General features: G+C 48.6%; 1 protein-coding gene across 3 annotated transcripts in view; it reads right to left on the reverse strand.

Moving 5' to 3' along the window:
- ETV1 (ETS variant transcription factor 1) overlaps positions 1–27086 on the reverse strand; it is a 142660-nt gene that overhangs the window by 33472 nt on the left and 82102 nt on the right. For all 3 annotated transcript variants that reach the window (XM_070767094.1, XM_070767096.1, XM_070767095.1), the window contains exons 7-8: positions 20862–21050; positions 16452–16699 (exon numbers count right to left, since the gene is read on the reverse strand). In XM_070767094.1, coding sequence (XP_070623195.1) covers positions 16452–16699; positions 20862–21050 — 437 coding nt within the window. The remainder of the gene's footprint in view (positions 1–16451; positions 16700–20861; positions 21051–27086) is intronic.

Here is a 27086-nt window from a genome sequence, read left to right on the forward strand (position 1 = left end):
ATAGAACTACTCCAAACATGACTAAGTCAGGGTTTAACTCAGGTGCCTTATTTTAATACTAATAGTAAAACAGGATATTTCAGATTATACATTTATTTATTTGTTTGTTTGTTTGTTTGTTTATTCAATTTTTATGCCGCCCTTCTCCTTAAGACTCAGGGCGTCTTACAACAATAGCATTTTTTTAACAGAGCCAGCCTATTGCCCCCACAATCCGGGTCCTCATTTCACCCACCTCGGAAGGATGGAAGGCTGAGTCAACCTTGAGCCGGTGCTGAGATTTGAACCGCTGACCTACAGATCTACAGTCAGCTTCAGTGGCCTGCAGTACAGCACTCTACCTGCTGCGCTACCCCGGCTCTTCAAGATTTTACAAATCTTTAAAACTGATGTGGCATTCTGGAAGTATTCTTTGCTATTTAAAAGAAGATACAATAGCACTGGACCTCTTCAGATCAAGAATTTATTTTAAAAAGCTTTGTTTTGTTAAGTTGTCTAGAACAATAATAAAGCAGTCTAAAAAATAAGTCTAATAATTTGAATGTTCTATAGGTATTATAGGCTTTAAAAACTTTCCTGTGTTGGCAGGCTTAGGGCGATTGATTGAGCTTAACATCTTGCTCCAGTCATATATGTGAGACTGTGTGACTGTTGTTGAATGAACATTTTTATATTATAGGGGTTTTAATTATTAGTTTTAGTGTTAGATTGGGTTTCATTTGTCATATAGTATTGCATTTTGTTCTTATTGTTGTAAACTGCCCTGAGACTCTGGAGAAGGGTGGCTTAGAAATCCAACCAACCAAAAAAAATAAAAATAAAATAAAATAAAATATTGACTTACCTCCTTGTAGCAAAAAACAAACAGCCAGTTTCAGTCTATGCCTGCCCTGTAGCAATGTCTCCATGCAGTTTTAGTTTCATTTTCATTTTAGCCCAGGGTTGCCAGCAACTTCAATCAATCAGCTGAGTGTCAGGAGACAGATAATCAGTGGCTTGTGCTAATCAGGCTATACTGCTGTTTGCTGCATTTGCTGCTAGGTGGTAAATTACTCTTTGAGGGTGGCTGGGTGCATCTTATACACTTATTCAGTGTATAAGACGCACCCAAGTTTTCTTACCTCTTTTGAGAGGTAAGAAGGTGTGTCTTATACTCCAAAAAATGCAGTAGTTTCTTTGAATGTAGCTAGGTTTTGTTATACAGTGAACCCTCGACTTTCGCGTCCTCAAGGATCGCGAAAGGGCTATTTCGCGAGTTTTCAACCCGGAAGTAAACTCCACCATCTGCGCATGCGTGCCCTTCCACGCATGCGTAGATGGTGGAGTTTCCCCGCCGGGCAGAGGCTTCCCTGGGTCTTCCCCCTCTTGCCCCCGTAAGACCCCAGCGGCGGCGCGAGCAACGGCGTGGGCGGGCGGGCGGCACGCGCGGGGACACCCCAGCTCGGCTCCCCAGCTGGGAAGTGGCCCCAGCAACAGCGTGGGCGGGCGGGCGGTGCCCGCGCGCTTGGGGACATCGCAGCTCCGCTCCCCAGCTGGGGAGCCGAGCTAGGGAGTCCCCACCGCGCGCGCGTTGCTGGGGAAAGCGCGCGCGCTTGGGGACATCGCAGCTCCGCTCCCCAGCTGGGGAGCCGAGCTAGGGAGTCCCCACCGCACGCGCGTTGCTGGGGAAAGCGCGCGCGCTTGGGGAATCCCTAGCTCCGCTTCCCAGCTGGGGAGCGGAGCTGCGATGTCCCCAAGCGCGCGCGCTTTCCCCAGCAACGCGCGCGCGGTGGGGACTCCCTAGCTCGGCTCCCCAGCTGGGAAGCGGCCCCAGCAACAGCGTGGGCGGGCGGGCGGTGCCCGCACGCTTGGGGACATCGCAGCTCCGCTCCCCAGCTGGGGAGCCGAGCTAGGGAGTCCCCACCACGCGCGCGTTGCTGGGGAAAGCGCGCGCGCTTGGGGAATCCCTAGCTCCGCTTCCCAGCTGGGGAGCGGAGCTGCGATGTCCCCAAGCGCGCGCGCTTTCCCCAGCAACGCGCGCGTGGTGGGGACTCCCTAGCTCGGCTCCCCAGCTGGGGAGCGGAGCTGCGATGTCCCCAAGCGTGCGGGCACCGCCCGCCCGCCCACGCTGTTGCTGGGGCCGCTTCCCAGCTGGGGAGCCGAGCTAGGGAGTCCCCACCGTGCGCGCGTTGCTGGGGAAAGCGCGCGCGCTTGAGGACATCGCAGCTCCGCTCCCCAGCTGGGAAGCGGAGCTAGGGATTCCCCAAGCGCGCGCGCTTTCCCCAGCAACGCGCGCGTGGTGGGGACTCCCTAGCTCGGCTCCCCAGCTGGGGAGCGGAGCTGCGATGTCCCCAAGCGCGCGCGCTTTCCCCAGCAACGCGCGCGCGGTGGGGACTCCCTAGCTCGGCTCCCCAGCTGGGAAGCGGCCCCAGCAACAGCGTGGGCGGGCGGGCGGTGCCCGCACGCTTGGGGACATCGCAGCTCCGCTCCCCAGCTGGGGAGCCGAGCTAGGGAGTCCCCACCGCACGCGCGTTGCTGGGGAAAGCACGCGCGCTTGGGGAATCCCTAGCTCCGCTTCCCAGCTGGGGAGCGGAGCTGCGATGTCCCCAAGCGCGCGCGCTTTCCCCAGCAACGCGCGCGCGGTGGGGACTCCCTAGCTCGGCTCCCCAGCTGGGAAGCGGCCCCAGCAACAGCAGGAGCAACGGGGTGGGCGGGCGCGAGCAACGGGGTGGGCGGGCGAAGGGCGGGCGGCAGTGGAAGCAAAAACACCATCTGCGCACGCGCAGATGGTGTTTTTACTTCCGCACCGCTACTTCGCTAAAAATCGATCATCGCGTGGGGTCCTGGAACGGAACCCTCGCGATGATCGAGGGTTCACTGTACTGTCTGCAAAATTAGATAGACTACCCGCTGATAATCCATTAACCATTTTTAGATACTATATTGCTTTGTTATTTTTAATATTAGTCTGTGATCATAATAAATTTTTTAAAATGACTACTATTTATGAGGATCTTGTTTAGATAAAAGCTAGTATTTTAAATGAGTTATTTTCAGCTAAAGAATTACAAACAATAAAAATAATGGGAATTTAGGGGGAGAACTATCATTTAATTTTGAAATTAGTTTTTAAGAAACTGAAAAATAAATGAGGTTAAAGTTTACCTGGGGCTAACCGCAGTAGTGGGATTCTACTATCAGTTTACATAGAAACATAGAAGCATAGAAGTCTGACGGCAGAAAAAGACCTCATGGTCCATCTAGTCTGCCCTTATACTATTTTCTGTATTTTATCTTAGGATGGATATACAGTAATACCTACCTCATCTTGCGAACTTAATTGGTTCTGGAAGTAGGTTCGTAAGGCGAAAAGTTTGTAAGATGAAACGTTGTTTCCCACAGGTAACAATCTAAAAGCGATTAATGTGTGCAAAAAGAAAAAAATTGCAAAATGGTGCTCCGCTGGGCGGCGGCGCCCGGCTGTCATCTTTTAAAACAGCCAGGGGGCTTCTCGTTCTCCCGAACCCGAGAAGCGCCTTCATGACGTCAAAGTTCCGCCCATGTAATTCCCTATTGGGATTCCCCACCTCCTTTCCAGGCTCCAGATCAGCCGAAAATGCCGCCACCGATCACAAAAACGGCACTCCGCCGAGCGGCGGCGCCCAGCTGTAACCTTCTGAAACAGCCGGGCACTTCTCGGCGGCCTCCCGAACCCGGACCCGAAAAGTTCGGGTTGGGAGAACGCCAAGAAGCCCGCCAGCTGTTTTAAAAGGTGACAGCCAGGCAGCGGCGCCCAGCAGAGCGCCATTTTGCGATCTGTTGTGGGTTTTTAAGCAGAAAAAAGTTCGTAACAAGAGGCAAAAAATTTCCGAACCCCGGGTTCATATCACGAGGGGTTCGTATCACGAGGGGTTCGTATCACGAGGGGTTCGTATCACGTGGTACCACTGTATGTTTATCCCAGGCATGTTTAAATTCAGTTACTGTGGATTTATCTACCACGTCTGCTGGAAGTTTGTTCCAAGGATCTACTACTATTTCAGTAAAATAATATTTTCTCATGCTGCTTTTGATCTTTCCCCCAACTAACTTCAGATTGTGTCCCCTTGTTCTTGTGTTCACTTTCCTATTAAAAACACTTCCCTCCTGGACCTTATTTAACCCTTTAACATATTTAAATGTTTCGATCATGTCCCCCCTTTTCCTTCTGTCCTCCAGACTATACAGATTGAGTTCATTAAGTCTTTCCTGATACGTTTTATGCTTAAGACTTCCACCATTCTTGTAGCCCATCTTTGGACCCGTTCAATTTTATCACTGGCCATTCTCCAATCCTCAGAAACATCTCCTGTTAACAGGGATTGGTTAAACAAATCAGTCAGGGGGTTAGCAATGACAGATCTGAGTTCTTTAAGAACTCTGGGGTGGATGCCATCTGGACCCATTGCCTTATTTATCTTTAATCGTTCAAGTTTTTCTAAGACATGGGCTTCTAAGATCACTGGAGCTGAATCCGTACAGCTGGAAGCAATGCTATATCCCTCTATAGTATTATTTTGTAAGGTGTCTTTTGAGAAAACTGAACAGAAGTAGTTATTGAAATGGTCAGCGTACAGTGATCCCCCGCTCGTTGCGAGGGTTCCGTTCCAGGACCCCCCGCAACGAGCGGGTTTTCGCGAAGTAGCGCTGCGGAAGTAAAAACACCATCTGCGCATGTGCAGATGGTGTTTTTAACTTCCGCAGCGCTAGCGAGGAGCCGAAGATTGGGGGCGGCGCGGGTGTTTTAAAACGTCGCCGCCGACATGGGGGGCTCGCTAGCACCCCCCCGAACCCCCAACCCGGGTTTGGGGGGGTGCTAGCAAGCCCCCCATGTCGGCGGCGACGTTTTAAAACACCCGCGCGGCTTTCCAATGAGTCCCGAAGACAAACGTCAAACTTCCGCGTTTGTCTTCGGGACTCATTGGAAAGCCGCGCGGGTGTTTTAAAACGTCGCCGCCGACATGGGGGGCTCGCTAGCACCTCCCCGAACCCCCAACCCGGGTTTGGGGGGGTGCTAGCAAGCCCCCCATGTCGGCGGCGACGTTTTAAAACACCCGCGCGGCTTTCCAATGAGTCCCGAAGACAAACGCGGAAGTTTGACGTTTGTCTTCGGGACTCATTGGAAAGCTCCGATCGTTTTAAAACAGGCGCGCCGTTCTCCGCTGACTCCTGGCGAACTTCCCCGCTTTAGGAGTCAGCGGAGAACGGCGCGCCTGTTTTAAAACGATCGGAGCCGGCCGGCTCCGATCGTTTTAAAACAGGCGCGCCGTTCTCCGCTGACTCCTGGCGAACTTCCCGGGCGAAGGGTGAAGGGTGGGCGAGCAGGTGCTGGGGGGGCTTCGCCCTCCCGCCAGCAAGAGGGGGAAGACCCAGGGAAGCCGCCCAGCAGCTGATCTGCCCGGCGCCATCTACGCATGCGTGCCCATAGAAAAAAGGGCATGCATGCGCAGATGGTGTTTTGACTTCCGGGTTCAAAAATCGCAAATTACCCTGTTCGCAATGGTCGGGGACGCAATAACCGGGGGATCACTGTATCTCCTCATTCCCATTAATGTATGTATTATTCCTGGTACTAAGCTTCGTGATGCCGCAGTTTTTCTTCTTCCTATCACTAATATATCTGAAGAAGGTTTTATCCCTCTTCTTTACAGATTTTGCAATTTCTTCCTCTTTTGAGGCTTTAGCAGCATATATTATCTGTTTCACCTCCTTCTGTCTCATTTTATACATCTCTCTATCAGCTAAACGTCCAGACCTTTATACCTCCTATAGGCAGCCTTTTTTTCATTGACTATAGCCCTTACATCAATGCTAAACCATACCAGTTTCTTCTTCCTTTTACCTTTAGTTATTTGTCTTACACACAGTCCAGTGGCTTTTAAGATGGCCTTTTTTAATACAGTCCACTGGGTGCTCACTCCTGCCATTTTATCCCTCCCCTTTAATTCATTATTTAAATATTCCCCCATTGCATTAAAATTTGTTTTTCTGAAATCCAATACTTTGGCTGTAGTATAGGATTGCTCACAATCAGTAAATCAGTTTGTTCACTGATTTACTACTGGTTTGTGCATGCGTGATGCAATTGCGCAGAAGCATCCTTGGTGGGTGGGCGGAGCCTCCTACCACCCACACTACTGGTTCTAAGAACTGGTTTGAACCACCACTGGCTAAACCCTAGCACAAATTTTAATTATATTTAAAAAACAAATTTCTATTAGGTTTCTATTAGAGAAGTTAACTTTAAAAAAGATCAAATCTAGCAGGAATTCGTAAAAATGGGTAAGGTGGTAATTCCAAATATTTTTAAAGAAGGAGACGTGATTACACAAAAAGTTTAGTGACCATGTGAAAATTAAAAAGAATGTTAAAACAATCAAGTAAAGGGAGGAGTATGGCAAAAACGAACAAAAAATACCTGATAAATAGAAAAGGCCTAATCAACTCAAATTTTGGGCAACTCATTTCTAAAAACAGTATGATTGAAGTAGCTGTAGTCCAGCTTGACTTTGAGCTGATCATGATATACTCCAAACTTAAATTAATTCAGACCCAAATCTTGCTTCCTAGACAAGGATGATGTCTAGGATGTTGCCAAGCATGAATCCATCACTTAATGGTTTGAAAGAATAATTGAAGCGCCCGATAAACTGATAGAGGGCAAGTGTTGTCATATCTTAAAAAAAAGGAAAATACAAGACTCAGAAAACTTAAAACTAATCAATCTGTCATTCCTGCCAGGGAAAATTCGATAGGAGATCATAGTGATTGACCGTAAAAGTAAAACAATACTTATTAAAATCATAATGATTTTGTCAAAACATCTGTTGTCAGATTAAATTTATTGATGTTTTCTTTCCTATGAAAAAATACTTTAGTAGATTGTGGGATTGCTTTCCTTACAAGCATTAGGGTCAGTTTGTTAGAGGGGAATTTATGAATGAAAATAGTATGTAAATTGCCTTAGGTTTTATATTTTGCATTTATTATGCTCGTGCTTGTACTTAATTTGTGAATACCAAATTATTTGCTTAAGATAAATGGCCAAGTAAATTTCATAAATACATAATATAATGGATTCTCTCAATAACGTACATTTTAAAAGTCATCTAAATGAGTTCAACTCTAATATGCTTCTAGAAAAATATAATGTTGGGGCTAATCTAATATATCATGGAAGACCACTCATAAAAAATAAGAGTGATTTCCTAAAAGGGCAAATGTAATGTTTGAATGAATTACCAGAAATGTAGTTACCATATCATAAGAAATAATAGTTCCACTGTCTCACCTGGACTCACCTCCAAGTCTGCGGAGAGGGGCGGCATACAAATCTAATAAATTATTATTATTATTATTATTATTATTATTATTATTATTATTATTATTATTGCATCCATTTCAGGTCATCATATTTTAACAAAGATTCAGAGAAACTACAAATGACATAACAAATGACTGAATAGATAATCAGGTGCCTCACATCTAAATCTTATGAGGACAAATTATTTTTAATAGAGATGATAAAGTAGAAAATCTGCTAATACTTTTCAAGTACCTAAAGGAATGTCATACAGAAAAAGACCAGCGCCTTTTCTCTATTACCACACAAGGTAGGGCACCAAATAATGGTGTTACAGTCAAAAAGCAAAATTCTGGGAGATCATTTTGCCATTGAAGCAGATCCTTTGCTGAATGTGTTCTGCAGAGGTTAAACAATAGCCATCCATTTAGAGGTAATTTACATTGGCTTTCTGTGCCAAGCAAAGTGAATTCAATAGTCTAGATGGCTTTCGGATGCTATGGCTTGGTGACCTAGAATATTTCCCATTAAAGAATTATGTGCACCTAGAAAGCACCTATAAAAACTGCACTCTAATAGAAATTACTATTTCATTTTGTAGTCTGAATTATCCCCACAGCATGGCTCCGAAGATGGGTGGAAAAATAAAACATCTACTGTGTTGACATTTCTATTTCTTTCCATGTTCCATTATCTCAACATTCTGCAATAGAAATTGCTTACCTGCAATTACAACTAATTGATCTGCCATTTCCGATGTCATAATTAATGTCATCTTTTAATAGAGTTATAATCATTTCATAATAATGGTTTTCATTCAGCAGATTTCCAAAATGGGTAAGAATATAGAGCTCAACAGCAATAAGCAGTGTCGAGGCTCTTTCAAAATCTCCCAGAAGGAACATCTTATTATAATGATCTTGCAAGAGAGGGTTTTTTTAAAAAAAATTATCTAGATAGCAAAGTATTATTATGCAAGCTCCTTTTCAGTGTGACTTATCCCTAAACATCCATAAACATAATAAAATCAATGATTCAATGGCAAAATGCATTATGCTTCCAAAAGGGTTATTTAAAGTACTCTTAGAGCAAAGATAAGAGGAAAGGGTGATTTCTGCAGAACAAAGCAAACCACCATCAAACAATTGACTGTATTTTATGTTGGTACAGATGTGCCAACTTAAATGCAAGAATTTAGAGCCATAAAAAGTACTCTAAGGCCACAAATCAATTCTTCATGACTATGTCCTGCTAGATCATTTTAAACTAATATTTTCTCCTGCAGAAGCAGAGGCCAATTCTTGAAATTAAAAGAATGGATGAGAATAAGAAACTAAACTTAATTGATATTTACCAAATTTATAAACATGAAAAGCATTCTTGCTCTCCACAAATGTATGGGCAATGAGACAGATCCATCTAACACAATTACCATACAGTACTTCCTTCACAGCTCATTATTCATAATGGAAATTAGCATAACCAAAATTTTAACTACCTCATGATTTTCTAACATCAATTCATTCTGAATCAGGTCTAGGTCAGAAAGAGGAAAGATAATTGACTAAGAATATGTATAAAAAATTCAGCCTTCTCTTACAGAAAATTTTGCACATGGACAAAGCACAGTGGAAATCCACATTTTACTTTGAAGGGTCTTCTAAATCTTGAAAGATATTATCTCTTCTGGGTTAAAAAAAAACATATAAAGGGATCAGTAGCTAGTAGATCTATACATTAGCCCCGTGTTTCCCAACCTTGGCAACTTGAAGATATTTGGACTTCAACTCCCAGAATTCCCCAGCCAAATATCTTCAAGTTGCCAAGGTTGGGAAATACTGCATTAGCAGCCCTACTGTAATGATGAAATTGAAGACAGATAACTCAATTTGCTTCTCTGATATCCTTGTAGGAAAGGCAAGATAAGCACAATAAGAGTTAGATTTTAATATATTGTTAATCTAGGGGAGCAGTGGTATAAAAGAACTGCTTTAATTTATGCTTTGTAGGACTAGTTCCGGAGAATGCTATTTTATCAACAATCAACTCAAGAGTCAACTTAATTATACTTAGGCAAAATATAAACTAATACTTCCTACATGGGGAATAGAGGTTCATATATTAGTTTACCAAATCTTTCAGAATGATGAGGAAGGAGCAAGATAAACCTGCTTCAGTTCAGACAATAAGCATGAAAAATGGTAAGCCTTCCATGGAAAATATAAGAACAAGAACCTTGTTACCATATCAGCTGATTAGCCCAAGTAAGCATATTTGAGGGCATTAAAAGCGGGTTCCTAAAATTATGCCTTTCTCCTTCTCTTGAATCAGTGGTAGCAAAATGTTTTCAAAAAGCTGGACACATTTTTGAAATATCTTCCTCTCTGAGAGAATAGCGCCGGCGGACTTACCTGCCGGCGGCGTTTGCAGGAGGGGCCGGGAAGACACCGGACCCCATGGCGGCCGCCATCTTGGTGCTCGGGCGAAGTCTCGCGACGCGAGACTTCGCCCGAGAGTCAGGCCTGCATAGGCCCGGCTGCTGATTGGTCCGGGCGGGGCTTGCTCTCCCTATTTAAGGGCGGGCAGGCCCGAGGCTCAGCCTTTTCGCCCGGATCATCGCCCCGAGCAGACACTCGGCTGAGTTCTGCTCGTGGCGGCCATTTTGGGAGCAGCCTCGTGTGGCGGCCGCCATTTTGTGGCTGCTCGGTATCCGGCGAAAAGGCCTTTTGCGGTGCCCTTGGGCGAAGTCCGGAGGCAGGAGCCTCTTCCTATCATCGCGGAGCCAGCATCGGCTGGGCTCCGCCCGGGTTTGGTGCACCGGTTGGGATCCGGGGGCGTGGGGGGGCGCTTTTGGGGGGCGCGGCCTGGTCCTTTTCATTAGGCCCCTTTGCATTAAAGCGGTTGGCAGTGAGGCTTTGCTGCCACCGCTGGGGAGGGGGGCGGTTTGGCCTTCTGTGGGGGCCCCCCTGGTATAGGCCTGCCGTGAGTTGGGGTAGGCCTCGCCTCCCGACACTGGCTCATTGTTATCTGGGTTCACCTCATATTTTTGTTATGGCCCCAAAGAAGAGGCAAGCTCGCCCCCCCCCCGGCCCAGCCTGTAGTTTGGCCTAGGAGGGCTTTGAGGCCTTCTGCCCGGGCGCGGGCTGCCGCGGAGGGTCCCCCTGGGGTGGTCCCGTCTGAGGGGGTGGTGGGGTTTGTGCCTGCAGCCCCTTACCCCGAGGTTTCTCTGTCTCTCTCTTGGGCCAGGGTCCTGGAGAGGCTAGATGACTTAGAGCGCTGGCGGTCCGGAGCGGGCCCAGGTGGGCTCCCCCTTGCTGCATCGGCGGCCTGGGGAAGGGACCCAGAAGAAGAAGCAGCCCAGTCCGGGCAGATGGCCCAGACCGGGCAGATGGCCCAAACCGGGCAGATGGCCCAAACCGGGCAGATGGCCCAGGCCGGGCAGATGGCCCAGTCGGGGCAGATGTCAGCTTTCCAGGGCCCCGCTCAGATGGGCCCTCCGTGGATGTCGTCCACCCCATAGGGGGCAGGTGAGGTTGCACCACACTTAGCCACTACATCGCTCCTCCCCGTGCAGGGTCCGGGGTTTAGCCCGCCTGCGCTGGGGAGTGGCACTAGTTTTTTGGGGTCCACTTCAGGCACATGTGGTCAGGTTTGGGCCCCGCTGGCCCTGCCGGCAGTAGCGCCGGGGGTGGCTTTCCCACCTGGGGCAGGGGTGGGGGGTTGGATCCCTCCAGCTCCTGCTATCATGCCCCCGCCCCCTTTGGTGTATCCACCGGGGCTAGGAGTGCTGGGAGCGGGGGTCTCCACCGTGTGGGACCCCTTCGCCAGCATCAAGCCTGTGGCCATCCCTTGTGGGCTGCCTGCTACACCCTTAGGGTACCACCTCCACCCATCAGTGAAGGAAGCAATTTGGCGAGGGGAGTATGTGGACCTCTTCTCCCTCTTAAATAGGGAGGTCCCCAAGCAGGACAAAGATGTCCTGCCTGGGGAAAAGGTGAACAAAACAAAGGTGACAAAGTGTTTCAGCTCATGGCTGTACGCTTTCTTGACTTTCGCATCTGTAGTGATTCAGAGGCAGCCGGTTAGGGCTGCTGCTCTGCTTAAATACATTGATTTAATTGCCAGGGCTAACTTCGAGTACGGAGGTACCATTTGGAGGCATTATGATAAGGGGTTTCGGATGCGCATAGCCCATGACCCTTCCTTGCCCTGGGATATGGTGGTCCCGGACCTTTGGTTCCAGGCCACGTATATGTCCGGCAAGGAGGGTTGTGACAGGACCGACAGCGGTCACTTCATGGAAGAGGAGCCCGTGGCTTCCACGCCAGCCAAGGCGGCTGCGGGGGGAGCGGGAAAGGGGGCTTCCCCGGCGTGCCATGAGTTTGCTGCAAAGGGGGCGTGTTTTCGCCCCTTTTGCAGGTATAAGCATGCGTGCGGTAACTGTGGGGGGAACCATGCCTCTTCCGTGTGCCCCCACCCCAAGAAAGGGGAGGAAAAGAAGGGTGGGGGTCCACCAAAGCCTCCCCCACCAGCTGGGGGAAAAGGGGCCCAGCCCAATTAATTTACAGGTGCTTGAGGGTTGGTTAAGAGACTACCACCCTCGCTCGAGAGCGGCCGCTCTCTTGCTAGGATTCTCTAAGGGATTTAGGATCCCTTACGTGGGGGTTAGGAGGGCCTTCATGTCCGACAACCTCAGGTCGATTGTGGGACATGAAGACATTGTTAGAGAAAAGATTCGGAAGGAGGTGGCCGAGGGCAGGGTCCTGGGGCCCTTCCCGGAGCCGCCCTTCCCGAATCTTAGGGTGTCCCCCCTAGGTGTGGTCCCCAAAAAGGCGAGTGGTGAATTTAGGTTGATTCACCATTTGTCTTTTCCAAGAGGGGAGTCAGTGAATGACTGCATTCCTGACGAGCTTTGTTCAGTCCGGTATGCATCCTTTGATGCTGCCGTGGCTATGGTTAGGAAGTGTGGGGTGGGAGCCCTTATGGGTAAATGCAACATTAAGTCGGCATTCCGGCTCCTCCCCATACACCCAGACGACTTTGAGCTGTTGGGCTTCCATTTTGAGGAAGGTTATTACGTGGACAGAGCTTTGCCCATGGGTTGCTCTGTCTCGTGCTCTCTTTTTGAGAGTTTTAGTACCTTCTTGGAATGGGCGCTCAGGAGGCACAGTGGTCTGGGTTCGGTCGTTCACTACCTTGATGATTTCTTGTTGGCGGGGCCTGCGCGTTCGGAGAAATGTTTTGCTCTAATGCGGGACTTCCAAGCCCTTTGTGCTCAGTTGGGGGTGCCTTTAGCCTCTGAGAAGACCGAAGGCCCCGCCACCAGGATTACCTTTCTCGGTATTGAATTGGACTCAGAGGAGCAATCTTCTAGATTGCCCCTCGATAAGTTACTTAAAATTAAAGGAAAGCTCGATGAGGTTCTTGGTTGCCGGAAGGTCACTCTCCGGCAGCTCCAGGAACTAGCGGGGATTCTCAATTTCGCCTGCCGGGTGGTGGTTCCGGGCAGGGCTTTTTCAAGGAGATTGTACAATGCGATGAAGGGGCTCCGTTTGCCCCATCATCGTACCCGCCTCTGCGCAGGGGTCAGGGCTGACCTTTGCGTGTGGCGGGAGTTCTTGGACAGGTTTAATGGCCTGTCTTTTTGGAGGCCCGAGCTTCTTTTGGAAGCTGAGTTGCAGCTCTGCTCCGATGCTGCGGGGACTTGTGGTTTTGGGGTAGTGTTAGGTGACCAGTGGTGCTGGTCGGCGTGGCCTCCGGAATGGAGTGCCTCTTCTCTGGTTAAGGACCTGACTTTCTTAGAGCTCTTCCCCTTGATAGTGGCCTCAGAGCTTTGGGGGGAGCAGTTTAGGGACAAGACTGTGCATTTTTGGTACGACAACCTAGCGGTTGTCCATGTTGTGAACGCCCTGTCCTCTAAGAGCGACAGGGTCATGCGGCTTGTCCGCCATTTTGTGCACAGGTCCTTGTCCCTAAACACATTGTTTTTGGCTAGGCATGTCCCCGGGTTGGATAACGGGGTCGCTGACGCCTTGTCCCGTGGTCAGTTGTCCAGGTTTCGGACCCTGGCCCCGTGGGCCCGAGAGTCGCCGGAGGCGTTCCCCGGCCACCTTTGGAGTCTGGGGGGGCTCCCGAGCGGTGGAGAGACGAGGCATCCAGGGCAATCTCCCTATCTGTAGCGCCCGGCACCCTCAGGGCATACCAGCGTGCAGGTAAGGAGTTTGGGGAATTTAGGCAGGGTAGGGGTTACCCCCTTAGTTGGCCTGTCCCTGTTGAGCACCTGGCAGAGTTTTGTGTCCAGCTTAGGCAGCGTGGCCTGTCAGTTAGGACTATTAGGTCCCGGTTAGCCGGCCTCGCCTTTTTGTCCAAGGCGGGGGGGTTTGCGGATTTTTCAGGTGACTTCCGCATTCGGAAGATGCTGGAAGGCTGGATGAGGGAGCAAGCGGGGGCCCCTGGTGACACTCGTCGGGCTCTGACGGTTCAGCAGCTGTCCTTGCTTAATGGGGCTTTTGACAGTCTGTGCGCCTCCTTGTATGAGGCCCGTCTTTTTAGGGCAGCGGCTTGTGTCATATTTTTTGGGGCCCTCAGGGTCAGTGAGGCCATGGCATCGTCTCAGGCTGACACGTCGCTCCGCGCCTTCCAGTATGCTGATCTGTCCTTTAGACAGGGGGGGGGGGGTGTCCCTTGTTGTAAGGCATTCGAAGACGGATCAGCTGCACAGAGGGGTTAGTATCCAGCTTAGTGCGGCCGCCGACCAGTCTGTGTGTCCGGTGGCCGCCCTACAGCTTTATTGTAGCTTGCGAGGGTCCGGGCAAGGGTACCTTTTTTGGCATTGGGACGGTATCCCTCTGACCCGTTACCAATTTTGGGTGTTAGTGTCCAGGGCAATGGCCCAGGTAGGCATGGATCCCGCTGGTTATGGAACGCATTCGTTCCGTATCGGCGGCGCCACTAGTGCGGCACTTTCTGGTTTCCCGGCCCATCGGATTCGGGAGATCGGTCGCTGGTGGTCAGCGGCATATTTGGGTTATGTTAGGCCCGCTGAGGATTCTAGGCAGGGCTTAGGCTAGGTAACCTCTCTGTGTGTGTCCTCTTGCAGGTCCCCATGCCAACGCGACACCGACGGCGCTGCTGTGTGGCCACAGCATGATTTTTTGGGCCGGCCGCTCAGCAGCCAGAAGCGCCATCGGGACCCAGTTGTCATTGGGACGGTGGGTCACGGTCGTTTGGATGGGCCGCAGAGGTATGCGGTGGGAGGGGCTCCTACCGTCTTTGCTGGGAGGGCGGCATCCAGTGGCTGCTCCCAGATGGCTGGTCTTGCACCTTGGTGGCAATGACCTGTGCCTGCTTGGGGGTCTACCGCTGATCGTCCAGGCGAGCGAAGACCTACGACGGCTTTGCGATGTGTGGCCCACCACGCAAGTGGTGTGGTCAGAGATCCTCCCAAGGATCGTGTGGAGGGACGCCCTTTCCCTTAGGGCCATTCACCGGGTCAGGCGTAGAGTGAATAAGGCCCTGGGACGGATAGTTAGGGAACTAGGTGGGGTTGTAGTGGCCCATCCCCTCATCACTGTAGATCAGCCGTGGCTTTACCGGGCCGATGGCGTTCACCTGTCAGAACAGGGGAACGCCATTTTCTTACAGGACCTGCAGCGGTCTCTGCGTGAGCTGGCGCAGCTAGAGGGGGGAGTCGGGGGGCCAAGATAGAGATCTGACCCCCGCTCCGTGGCAGGTTAGGGGCGGAAAACTGGGTGGTGGTCTAGCAACTGCGTGTTCTCCCTTGGGCGTCTTTGGGGATGATTGACAGGTTCTCTCCAAGCTTGTGGTGGAAGCGACCTGAGCAGTTGGGGGGAACCTGTCTTTGGGTCACACACCTTTAAGTCCCCTGGTAGGGGTTAGCCGGCGTGACCCCCCTCATGCAAGTGCATGGCAGGGTCTCAGGTGAGGGAGGGGTCCCTCACCTGGACTAGCATGGAGCTACGCCCATAAGTTGCCCAGGAAGTTTATGTGACGTAACTTTTCCGCCCCGGAAGCAATTGTTTGACCCTGCAGGTCCATTGTTTGGGTCATAGTTTGTTTATGCTAATTTTTATGCTAATTTATTTGAATAAATTATGCTAATTTAATTTAATAAAAATGACCCAGTTAAATCCAGCTCGTGTCCGTGTCGTTACTCCGCCTCTCCTGCAAATAAATATCCTACCAAATGCAAAAGGACATGATTAACAGGAATCAATAGCACCTCCACTACCACTTGTTCAGCAATTATTAAGTGAGTAACAACATGATAATCTATTTGATAAAGAAACAGGATTCCAGAAAGAACAACTCCTCCAATGTCTGAGAATTGGGATAAATACCTTACCTAACTACATCTGGCAACCAGATAAATTTAAATTACAAAATACTGTCCTTGCTTACCTTCTTACTAACTTCATTTAAAAGTAAATATATTCAGAGTGTTTACTTCAAGGGATCAAAAATATTCCATTATACTGTAATGTATTATTAAAAATTAAATAGTATCAATGAAAAGTTGGTTTATCAATTGGAAGAGATTTTACAGAAATCATGTGTTAGATTCATCATCAGTATTGTCTGATATCCCAAATCTCTAGATGACTCCAAGTTCAAATAAATAAAAATAATATTAGTGAACAATTGTATTGATATGCAATTAATTAGGAGATTAAAAACTTTGTTTCAATATCCAGTATTTTGACTGATCAGAGCTCTTCTATTGCAGTTAATATCAAAATATCAGTATTGATTTTAAAAATGGAGGGATGGTGATATCTAATGCTTACAATGTGAGCTCTTAATTTCATGCTGAGAAAGAGCCTGAAATGAAATCTTTGTATTAAATTTCCACTTCAGATTGTGGTATCTTGATATTATATTGATAAAAATACATTTCACATAACAAAATCATTTGAAAAAAGTTATTTTATTTAATGGTGGAAATCTTATATGCTTAGATTTCTAATAATCTAATGAGTTAAATAGAATGCTTCTAAATTATTTAGAAATATTGACCCTGGTGACGTTTTTCAGACTTAAATCTTTAAAATAAACCAAATCCTCTGGAACAAAAAAAGTATAAATATATATATATATATATTTGGATTACCTGAGTCATATGCAAAATCTCTAGGTTCTTGTTTAATCATCAGAGGAGGAGGGAAATTTTGATTGACTGAATTGCCAACCATGGCATTGTGTTCATACACTGGATCATGGTACTCCTGTTTAAATCCTTGAGGTGGGAAAGGGATATTTGGCTCAGACATCTGGCGCTGGTACATCGGGCGTCCTTCCCGTGGCATGGCAGGCAAAGGAGGAAAGGAATTACAAGGTTCTGAAAGCTGACGACGAAATCTAGGATAATAACACAGAAAATGTTTATTAATCTGGTGATGGTGGAGAGAGAGGTACAATGGAGAAAGAATGCATTATGGTCAGGGTAGACAGAAGATAAACTGTCACAACAGATGGCATGGGGAAAATGATAGTAAATTTTGGAAATTAATTTTTCTCCTGGGAAAGAAAATAGATACAATTTTACAGTATACAGCAAGAATCTAAGAGATAGCACAGGAAGTATCATTCTGTAAGAATTACATAAAAACAGCTGCCCCTACAGAAAGATTTCATGGTTGGTCCTGCCATAATAAACAGTTTTATTAAGCACCAATTAAGTATGCTCCTTTTTGTTTATTTGATATTAATAAATTATTTAAAAGTAACAGAGTAATGAATGAAACAAGAAAATAATATTTCATATCACAGAAGGAAAAATAAGTATAATATTTAGCAGAAACACTGATTTTGCAGATACTTAAAAATATTATTTATTTCGATAATTTACATATAAATAGCATGTTCAGTATTCAAAACGTTTCATTTAATGTGCCACAGAAAATTTAATATTTCAGTGAAGTATGTTTTGCCCAAACTAAATTAAAAAGTAAGCATAAAAAGAGGGACATAATAACTTTTGCTTACCTGTTATGCCTGAATTTCTTTTCATACTCATTAAGGCAATTGTGCTTTTCACAAATAATAGAATACAATAGTATTGATTGTTTGCTTAAAAGACTTCTACTACTAGCCATCTCACATATGATTCTGGGCAGTAACAACAATTTAATTATTTGTTGAAGCTATAAATAAACTGAGCCATGGCTCATCATGTTTTTCTACCTTTGAGGGTTTTTTCCCTGTCTGGAACCTTCATATTATTCTATGTAAATAAATTGTATGATGACATTGAAAAAAACCCACCAAGTTAAATAGATTAACTTCCACTTCTGTTCATTTTACCGTGTTTCCCCGAAAGTAAGACAGTGTCTTACTTTCTTTTTATCCCCAAAAGCCCCACTATGTCTTACTTTCGGGGTATGTCTTATATTGGAAAAAAATTGTCAAATTTTTTGTTTTAACCATAAAATTAACATTTAGACGCGGTGACGTATGGAGGGGGGGCAGCGCGGAAGTGGGCAGGAGGCGGCGCTCATTTGGATCAGACGGAGGTGGCAGACGCGGTGACGTATAGAGGGGGGGCGGCGCAGAAGTGGGCAGGAGGTGGTGCGCAGCTAGATGAGAGGGAGGCGGCAATACCCCCGTGTTTCCCCGAAAGTAAGACATATGTCTTATATTAGCCGACATATGGCTTATATTAGCCGACCCCCCTGAAACCCCCGATACGTCTTACAATCGGGGGTGTCTTACTATCGGGGAAACAGGGTAGCAGATGAAATTGCAGGACAACAAGCAATTTTTATTACCACAGTCTATAAGAAGAAACTAATAAGAAATATATTTGTAGTTTAAAAGCCTAGAATTTATATGGTGATATTCTGACTTTAGAATGAAAATGCAAATTCAAAGATTAGCGGAACCATCACCAAATTATCTGTGTCATTGTATATATTAGGGAAAATTCATAAATAGTATGTCAGCTGTGAGCCTAAATATTACTACAGCTCATGGGAGTGGGAAAAATGTATGGTATCACATTAAAACTGAATTCTGGAATACATTCTGATAAGATTAAAATATAACCAACTGAATAAATTATCCTTTCTTTAACAATCATTATCAGTATTAAAATATAGCCATAACTAAATTTAAGCAAAATGTATTGGTTTAATATAGGGATGCTTTGCCTTAGGAAATTCAAATTTAAGAAATAAGCAGGGTGATTCAGGGACGTAGCTAAAGCTTCAATTTAGTTTTTTAGCTTTTGTGGTTTTGCTAAGTCTAAAGTTATTTGAACATAGTTTGTTTTGGCTGTTTAACTTCCTCTTCCTAAACTAGTACATTTCAAAATGCTCAAAGGACTAAACAAAAAACAAAAAAGTCCACACCCTTTCAATGGATACTATGCAAATTATAAGTGTAAACAGAAATATTTATGTACAATTGATTTAATTAAATTCAAAACAATGAACAGAGTGGTTTGTAACCCTCATAAAAATAACCACCTATGTAGCAATTTTTTTTGTCAAATAAATAGTATTTATGTGTATGAAATTTATAGGATTGTTTACTTTATCCAAATGCAGTAGAAATTTGAGATGTTGATTATAACATCTGTTCTATTGTTGCCATTAAAATACCATTCTTTAAAAAAACTTTTCAGATTGTCTAGTGCTAATGATTTTTCAATTGATTACTTCCAAAAAATATATGCCAGTTTTTAGATTTGTAGCCCAGTTAACAGAAAATTAAAAAATGCAATAATATAGTCTTATGTGTTAGAACTGAGCATGTTCTGAAAATATCTTGGAAGGCATCCTTCAAACTTCTCTGCTATTCATTAAAGAAAGCATATATTTTATTGTTCTGCCTAGTTCTAAAAATTATACTGTTTTGATTCCTTAAACCAGTAGCAATTTTTTTCAGGCTTGAGAAGAAGTTTTAAAAAACTGTTTTAATTAGCTAGCTCAAATTTCTGTATACAGTGATCCCCCGCTCGTTGCGAGGGTTCCGTTCCAGGACCCCCCGCAATGAGCGGGTTTTCGCGAAGTAGCGCTGCGGAAGTAAAAAAACCATCTGCGCATGTGCAGATGGTGTTTTTACTCCTGCAGCGCTAGCGAGGAGCCGAAGATTGGGGGCGGCACGGCTGTTTTAAAACGTCGCCGCCAGCATGGGGGGCTTCCTAGCAGTCCCCCAAACCCGGGTTGGGGGTCCGGGGGGTGCTGGCAAGCCCCCCATGCCGGCGGCAACATTTTAAAACAGCCGCGCCGCCCCCAATCTTCGGCTCCTCGCTAGCGGGCAGGCAGGCGGCGGACAAGCCGTTCGCTGGCGCTGGCTGTCGGCGCTTTCGAGCTGAGTCCTGGAGCGAATTCGCTCCAGGACTCAGCTCGAAAGCGCCGACAGCCAGCGCGGAGAAGCCGTTCGCTGGCGCTGGCTGTCGCCGCTTTCGAGCTGAGTCCTGGAGCGAATTCGCTTCAGGACTCAGCTCAAAAGCGCCAACAGCCAGCGCCAGCGAACGGCTTCTCCGCGCTGGCTGTCGGCGCTTTCGAGCTGAGTCCTGGAGCGAATTCGCTCCAGGACTCAGCTCAAAAGCGCCGACAGCCAGCGCCAGCGAATGGCTTCTCCGCGCTGGCTGTCGCCGCTTTCCAGCTGAGTCCTGGAGCGAATTCGCTCCAGGACTCAGCTCAAAAGCGCCGACAGCCAGCGCCAGCGAACGGCTTCTCCACGCTGGCTGTCGGCGCTTTCCAGCTGAGTCCTGGAGCGAATTCGCTCCAGGACTCAGCTCAAAAGCGCCGACAGCCAGCGCCAGCGAACGGCTTCTCCGCGCTGGCTGTCGCAGCTTTCCAGCTGAGTCCTGGAGCGAATTCGCTCCAGGACTCAGCTCAAAAGCGCCGACAGCCAGCGCCAGCGAACGGCTTCTCCGCGCTGGCTCTCGCCGCTTTCCAGCTGAGTCCTGGAGCGAATTCGCTTCAGGACTCAGCTCGAAAGCGGCGAGAATGAACGGCGCGGGCGGGCGAAGGGCGGGCGGCAGCGAGGAGTTTGAGTGGGCGGTGGGGAAACTCCTTGCTGATGCCCGCTGCTCGCCCTCCCGCCAGCAAGAGGGGGAAGACCCAGGGAAGCCGCCCAGCAGCTGATCTGCCGGGTGCCATCTACGCATGCGTGCCCATAGAAAAAAAGGGCACACATGCGCAGATGGTGTTTTGACTTCCGGGTTGAAAAATCGCAAATTACCCTGTTCGCAATGGTCGGGGACGCAATAACCGGGGTATTACTGTAGTCCGAAGGACCTTTTTCTGAAACCTTTTAAAATGTATATAGGATTACTATATATGATGATAAACAACACATTGTCTCAGAATATTTTACCTTTCCGTGTATTGATTGTGATTCTTGTCTCTGCATGCATGTGTATTCACTCATTTATCATTCTCAAGATTTTAAATAAAATTAACTATGGTGGATGATCATGATGTATTCAATAACAAACACAATATTAAAAAGTGGCAAGACATAGCTACTTGCAATGGAAAGCAAACATAGGAACAATTGACACTGTTACCTGTGATCCATAGGAAAGTTATTGTCTGGGATGGGATGAGATGGAGGCAAGTGAGTCGTAAAAATCCGGTCTGGTTTAGAACTCTGAACCGAGTTTGAAGATGCATGATGCAATGGTGAAACTGGAGTGCTTGATGGAGTTGGTGGGTTAGAAGTCCTCATTCCCACTTGTGGCTTCTGATCATAGGCACTGTTTGTTAAACAAGAAGAAATATAAGTGGCTTTGTCAGATAGACTAATGGACTGATTGTAAACAATCCATAGATAATGATCTCAAATTTCTAGCATATCCCAGTTAGATTTGATAATACACTCAAGACTCATATGCAATCTTATCTATATCTGATTCCCTTTATTGTTTTGGTGAGAAGAACCGTTGTACCTACCTGAACGGTCTTCTCGATGCCCTGGAAGGAGAGTCCAGCATGGGTTTAGCTCAAGTCTTATTGGTAGGACTGAGTTTCAAATTAACATAAATAAATAATAATTAGGTACCGCCCCCTTGCTGCCCCAAGTACCCAGTTTTAAAAAACGAAAAGATGTAAGATAATGAACTTTATTAACAACCATAATAACATAAGAAACAGTATCAGTAAACAAAACCTCCCATGGTTCTTCGGGAGGGTATGGACTCTCCTTCCAGGGCATCGAGAAGACCGTTCAGGTAGGTACAACGGTTCTTCTCCCATGCCTCCTGGAAGGAGAGTCCAGCATGGGATATACCCAAGGTCCAAAGTTCAGGGAGGGAGATTGTGAACCATGGGTGGTACCTCCCCGCACACCTTCTGGAGTACCCGTCTGCCAAAAGCAGCCTCAGCTGAAGCGAAGGTATCCAATTTGTAATGGCGAATAAAAGTTGTGGGTGAACTCCAGGCCGCGGCTCTGCAGATATCCTCAAGGGGAGCTTGTGACGCCCAAGCTGCCGAAGAAGCCGCACTCCTTGTCGAATGAGCCTGTATACCACTCGGTGGAGTCCTTGCGCTAGCCTTGTATGCCTCAACTATACATAGTCTCACCCACTGGCTGATAGTATTAGAAGATACCTTGAGGCCCAGTTTGCTAGCACTAAACGACACAAACAAAGCCTCAGTTTTGCGTGAACTGCCGGTACGCCTGATGTAAAGCTTCAATGCTCTGCGTACGTCTATCTTGTGCCACTTAAGCTCTAAAGGGTGAGTACCATGAGCACAAAAATCCGGTAACACCAGCTCTAGAGCCCTGTGAAAGTGAGTGTTGATCTTTGGAAGAAAGGTGGGGTCCAGACGTAAACAAACTCTGTCTGGATAAAATTGACACAAGTCTGATCTGACCGACAGGGCGGACAGTTCGGAAACCCGCCTTGCCGAGGTGACTGCCACCAAAAAGGCCGTCTTAAAGGAAAGGTAACGCAATGGAACAGTTCTCAACGGTTCAAATGGTGGTCCCGTGAGGGCCTGAAGGACCAAGGTCAAGTCCCATGTGGGAAAACGACGAACAGGAGGGGGATGCGTGTTGGTAGCCCCTCTGAGAAAATCCTTAACCCAAGGGTGACTAGTTAAAGGTCCCCCATCGTCCCGCTTAATAATGGTGGCAAGCGCTGCGACCTGGCGTTTTAGCGTGTTTGGCGCCAAACCTTTCTCCAAACCTTTCTGCAAGAATTCCAGGACAGGGATGACTGTAGAATCCTGTGGTCGAAGGTTCCTGTCATTGCAGAAGGAATGGAAGGCTGCCCAGGTTGCCTGATAAATTCGGACTGTGGAAGGGCGTCGAGCCGCTTGAATAGTTGCGATAACATTCTCGGGAAGGAGACAACTCCTCAACCTGTCCCCTGCAAATGCCATGCGGTTAAGTGGAACCATTGGGGTTCCGGGTGGTACACGAACCCCTGGCTGAGGCATATCCGGTCGTCCGGTATCCTCCACGGTGGAGAAATGGACAGTTCTCTGAGGTCCGCAAACCACGGTCTCCGAGGCCAATGAGGCGCTAGCAAGATCACCTCCGCCTCCTCCGACAGGATCTTCCTTACCACTGATGGAATAAGTGGAATCGGGGGGAAGGCGTACAGTAGGACCTTTGGCCACTGAAGATGTAGTGCATTGACTCCTTCGGCTCCCGGAGTTGGAAAACGGGAGTAGAACCTCCGGAGTTGGGTATTCTGGGGGGGTAGCGAATAGATCCACCACCGGTTCCCCGAACCGACGCGAGACTTCCTGAAACAGACCCGGATCGAGCCGCCACTCCGCCGGGTCCAGTTCCTGGCGACTGAGCCAATCCGCCTGCTTGTTGTCCTCCCCCGCGATGTGCTCTGCATGGAGGGAGGAAAGATGAGTCTCCGCCCAGTTGAAGAGGAGGACCGTCTCTTCCATCAACCTGAGAGAGCGCGTTCCGCCCTGGTGATTTAAATGCGCCCTGGTCGCTACGTTGTCCGTGCGTACAAGGACGTGGTGACCTTCCAGTAAGGTGGCGAAGGCCAGCAAGGCCAAGCGGACAGCTCTCAACTCCAAGAAATTGATGTTTATTGGGCATAGCTCCTGGGGGCTCCAGAAGCCCTGAGCCACCTGGGACTGGATGTGAGCCCCCCACCCCAGCAGACTGGCGTCTGTGGTGAGGATCGTGTGATGGCATGGTCCGAAGGAAGTGCCCTGCCGCAGTGCTGCAGATTTCCACCAGCGGAGAGAGAGTTGCAACTCGCGTCCCACGACGGTTAGACGGTGTGTATGGCTCAATCTGCGACGCTGAAACGGGAGCAAGGTCCACTGGAGCAGTCGATAATGGTAACGGGCCCAAGGGACAATGTCCACGCAGGATACCAGGGTCCCGAGTACCTTTGACAGGAAGGACAACGGCACCGTTCGGCCCTGTTGAAGGCCGCCTATGAGAGAACAGATGCGTTGCTGTCTCTCCGGGGATAGATACACTCTTTGAGAGACCGTATCTATCACCGCACCCAGATGAATGAGTCTGGTGACAGGAGCCAAATGGCTTTTTGGCCTGTTGATGGTAAAGCCATGACGTTGTAGACAAGACATCGTGGTTCGTAAGTCCTTGTGCGCCCTCTGGCGGGTTGGAGACAGAAGTAAGATGTCGTCCAAATATGCGAGAATCCGGATAGGTCGGGACCGCAGATCGGCCAGTAGTGCATCCAGTACCTTCGTAAAGGTACGTGGGGCCGATGATAGGCCAAAGGACATGGCCCTGTACTGGTAATGGACGTTGTGTAGACAGAATCGAAGAAATTGTCGATGGTACGGGTGTATGGGAATGTGCAGGTAGGCCTCCTTTAAATCCACTGAAGTAAGCAGGTCCCCTGCCCGAACAGAGGCCAGGATGGAGCGGAGGGAGGCCATCTTGAACCGTCAGTACAGAATATACTGGTTCAGACGTTTGAGGTTCAAGATGAGCCTGCAACCCCCGGAGGCCTTGGGTACAAGGAACACCCTTGAATAGAATCCCGTACCCTTGGAATTGTCCTGAACAGGTTCGATCGCCTGGATCTGTAAAAGGTGGAGAATTTCCTGATCTAACAGAGACCTCCTTTCGAAGTCTCTGGGGACCGGACAGGCGGTAAAATGGTGTGGAGGGTCGTGTAGAAACTCGATCTTTAACCCCTGCGAGATAGTGGCTAAGACCCAAGGGTCTGAGGTGGTAGCTCGCCATCTCTCGCTGAACTTTTGTAGCCTGCCCCCCAAAGGAATGTCGTCCAGGCAGTCACTTGGCACGCCTGGCGTTCCGTTGTTGGTATCCACGGTATGGGCGTCTCGTCTGGGAGAAACCTCTGCCTCGTTCCTGGGAATACTGTCGGTCATTCCTGTAGGATGTGGAAAAGGCCCCCTGTGAGTAAGGTCTGGCCTGCTGTGAAGGGGCGGACCACGAGTCCCAACGAAAGGACTGCCTACGGGAGTACGGCCCAGCCCTGCGGTCCTGGCGGCGGAAAGATCTTGGGAGGACCTTCCTTTTATCCTTATCCTCCACCAGGACAGGATCTAGGGCCTCCCCGAACAATTTTGTACCCTCAAAGGGAGCCGAAGACAGAGTCCACTTCGACTTGGCATCCACCTGCCAGTTCCTGAGCCAAAGCAGGCGCCTTGACGCAATGGTGGAAGCCATAGCCCTGGAGGCAAATTTCGCGGCATGCAGGGTGGCATCTGTGGAAAATTCCGCAGTCGCGAGGAGCTTATTCAAGTCCTGCCGCAGTCGAGTCTCCTCAGGAGCCAGTCTCGCCTGAACCTCCTGAATCCACATAATGGGTCTTTTTGAGAAGAGTTTCCGCTCTCCTTTCATCCGGTTTCAAATTGTCCGCCGTCTCTGAAGGCACAACCGTGCGGGAAACCAAAGTGGCCACCGGCTTGTCCACGGGGGGGAACTGGAGCAGCGTCTCCATGCTGTCATCAAAAGTATAAAACCTGCGTTCCAGGTTAGAAGGCCCTTGCGCCGCCGCCGGATGTTGCCACGGGCGCTTGACATTCTCAAGGAAAATCTCCAATGCAGGAACCTTGTCCGATTCCTTAGCGGGTTCCTTGCATAGAGCAGCCGAGGTGCGTGGCCCGTCTGATGACTCCACTAATGGCGTTGCTCCTGGCACATCTAAGGCTTGCTTTGCCTTGCGCAATAAAACCCTATACAAGGAGGGTTTAAAAAGTCCCGCCACTGCTGGCTGCTCTGGAACAGTGAATTCATCATCTGACAGGCCCTCACCGTGGTCACTGTCCTCCTCAAAGTCAGTGTGGTCAATGGACACAGAACCCAACCCAGTCGGGGGCGGTGGTGCTGACCAAATGTCTCTGGGCTGGATAGGCTGAGAGGGAAAGACATTGGCTCGTTGTGTTGCCGCAGCGATGCCCTGCGTAAATGCATTGGCCACAATGTCCTGTATAGCAGGGGCAAAGGCCTGCCAAGCATCTGCATTGTCTCTAAGCCCCGCTGCCGTGGGGGTGAAGGTAGATGAAGGCACATAACATGGTGTCTGTAACTCCCCTTGAGACAGAACCTGCCTATGAGAAGAGGTAGGCCTCTCAGACCTCGCTGCAGGTGATGGCAATGGAGGGGGGATCTGCCTGTCAGGGGACCAGTCTCTCTCCGTTGCGGTGCCCTGGAGGCCCATGGAAGCAGCAGGTGGAAGGGCAGATGGAGGAAGAGGCTGAAAGGGGCCTATAGTGAGTCCACCTACGATGGGGGGGGGACAAGGCCGCCTCCAAACGCTGCTCTAGGGCCTTGATCTTCCTCTCAGCCTCACGAAGGGAGGAACTTGATTGGGAGGACTTATTCTTAGGCTTGGTGGCCTTATCCTTCCCTTTGACAGGAGTGACAGTCTGGGCCTGTTCCTCTGCACTGACCAGTTGGTCTGCCATATTCATCAAATTAATATGGGGCAGCGTACTCACGATCGAATCCACAAAACGTGCACAGCCACAGTTATATTGAGAAACAGAAGGCTCTCACTTGCAAGCAATGGCATGAAGACAGGACTGACAGTGAAAAGCAGCGTTGCAATAGGCTGACAGCCTACCACGTGACCTCGTCGGCTGTCTCCGGGCAGGCTTCAGAAGATTGACACTTGGCCAGCTGCCCATTTCGCGCCTAATTAAAACGGCAAGGCTATGCCGTTCGCGCTCTTGGCCCGTTGCCAACAAAAAAAGATGGCGGCCAGAAGAATCGCCTCAGAGGGCGAGTATGCACTCAGCGAGGTCGGGAAGCCTCGCCGCCGCCGCCATCGAAGATTTGCTCGTCGCTGGGAGGTTGCCGAAGCCTCCCCTTGCCGCTCGCCCCTGCGAACGATCGAACAGCTGTTAGGCGGCTTTAAAAGGCCGCCGCGGCTTTCTTACGGCGCTCTCTGTCTCCCGCCGCCGCTCGGAGGTTGCCGACGCCTCCCTTTGCCGCTCGCCCCTGCGAGCGGTCAATCAGCTGTTAGGCGGCTTTGAAGGGCCACCGCGGCTTCCATTAGGCGTTCTTAGTCTTCCGCCGCCCCCGAAAATGGGGAGGGACGGACCCCCCCCATCTGGGGTGATTTGGGCTTATTGGACCATCAGGTCCTATAATGATTTCATTATAGCCCGGTTGCTCCTCGGTGGGCAGTACCCGCTGAGAGAAGAGGCCCCAAAAGGAGAAAAGGTGGGGGTGGTGCCCGCGGAGGGCAGAGACCCCATCAGATCAGGAACCTATTGAAAGAGAAAAAGGGAACAAAATTAAAAGGTTCACATAATATTTATTATACATTAATTCACTTTAGATACTCAACCTAAAGGGGAGA

Source organism: Erythrolamprus reginae, chromosome Z, assembly GCF_031021105.1.
Source record: "Erythrolamprus reginae isolate rEryReg1 chromosome Z, rEryReg1.hap1, whole genome shotgun sequence".
In the NCBI taxonomy this organism is placed as follows: domain Eukaryota; kingdom Metazoa; phylum Chordata; class Lepidosauria; order Squamata; family Dipsadidae; genus Erythrolamprus; species Erythrolamprus reginae.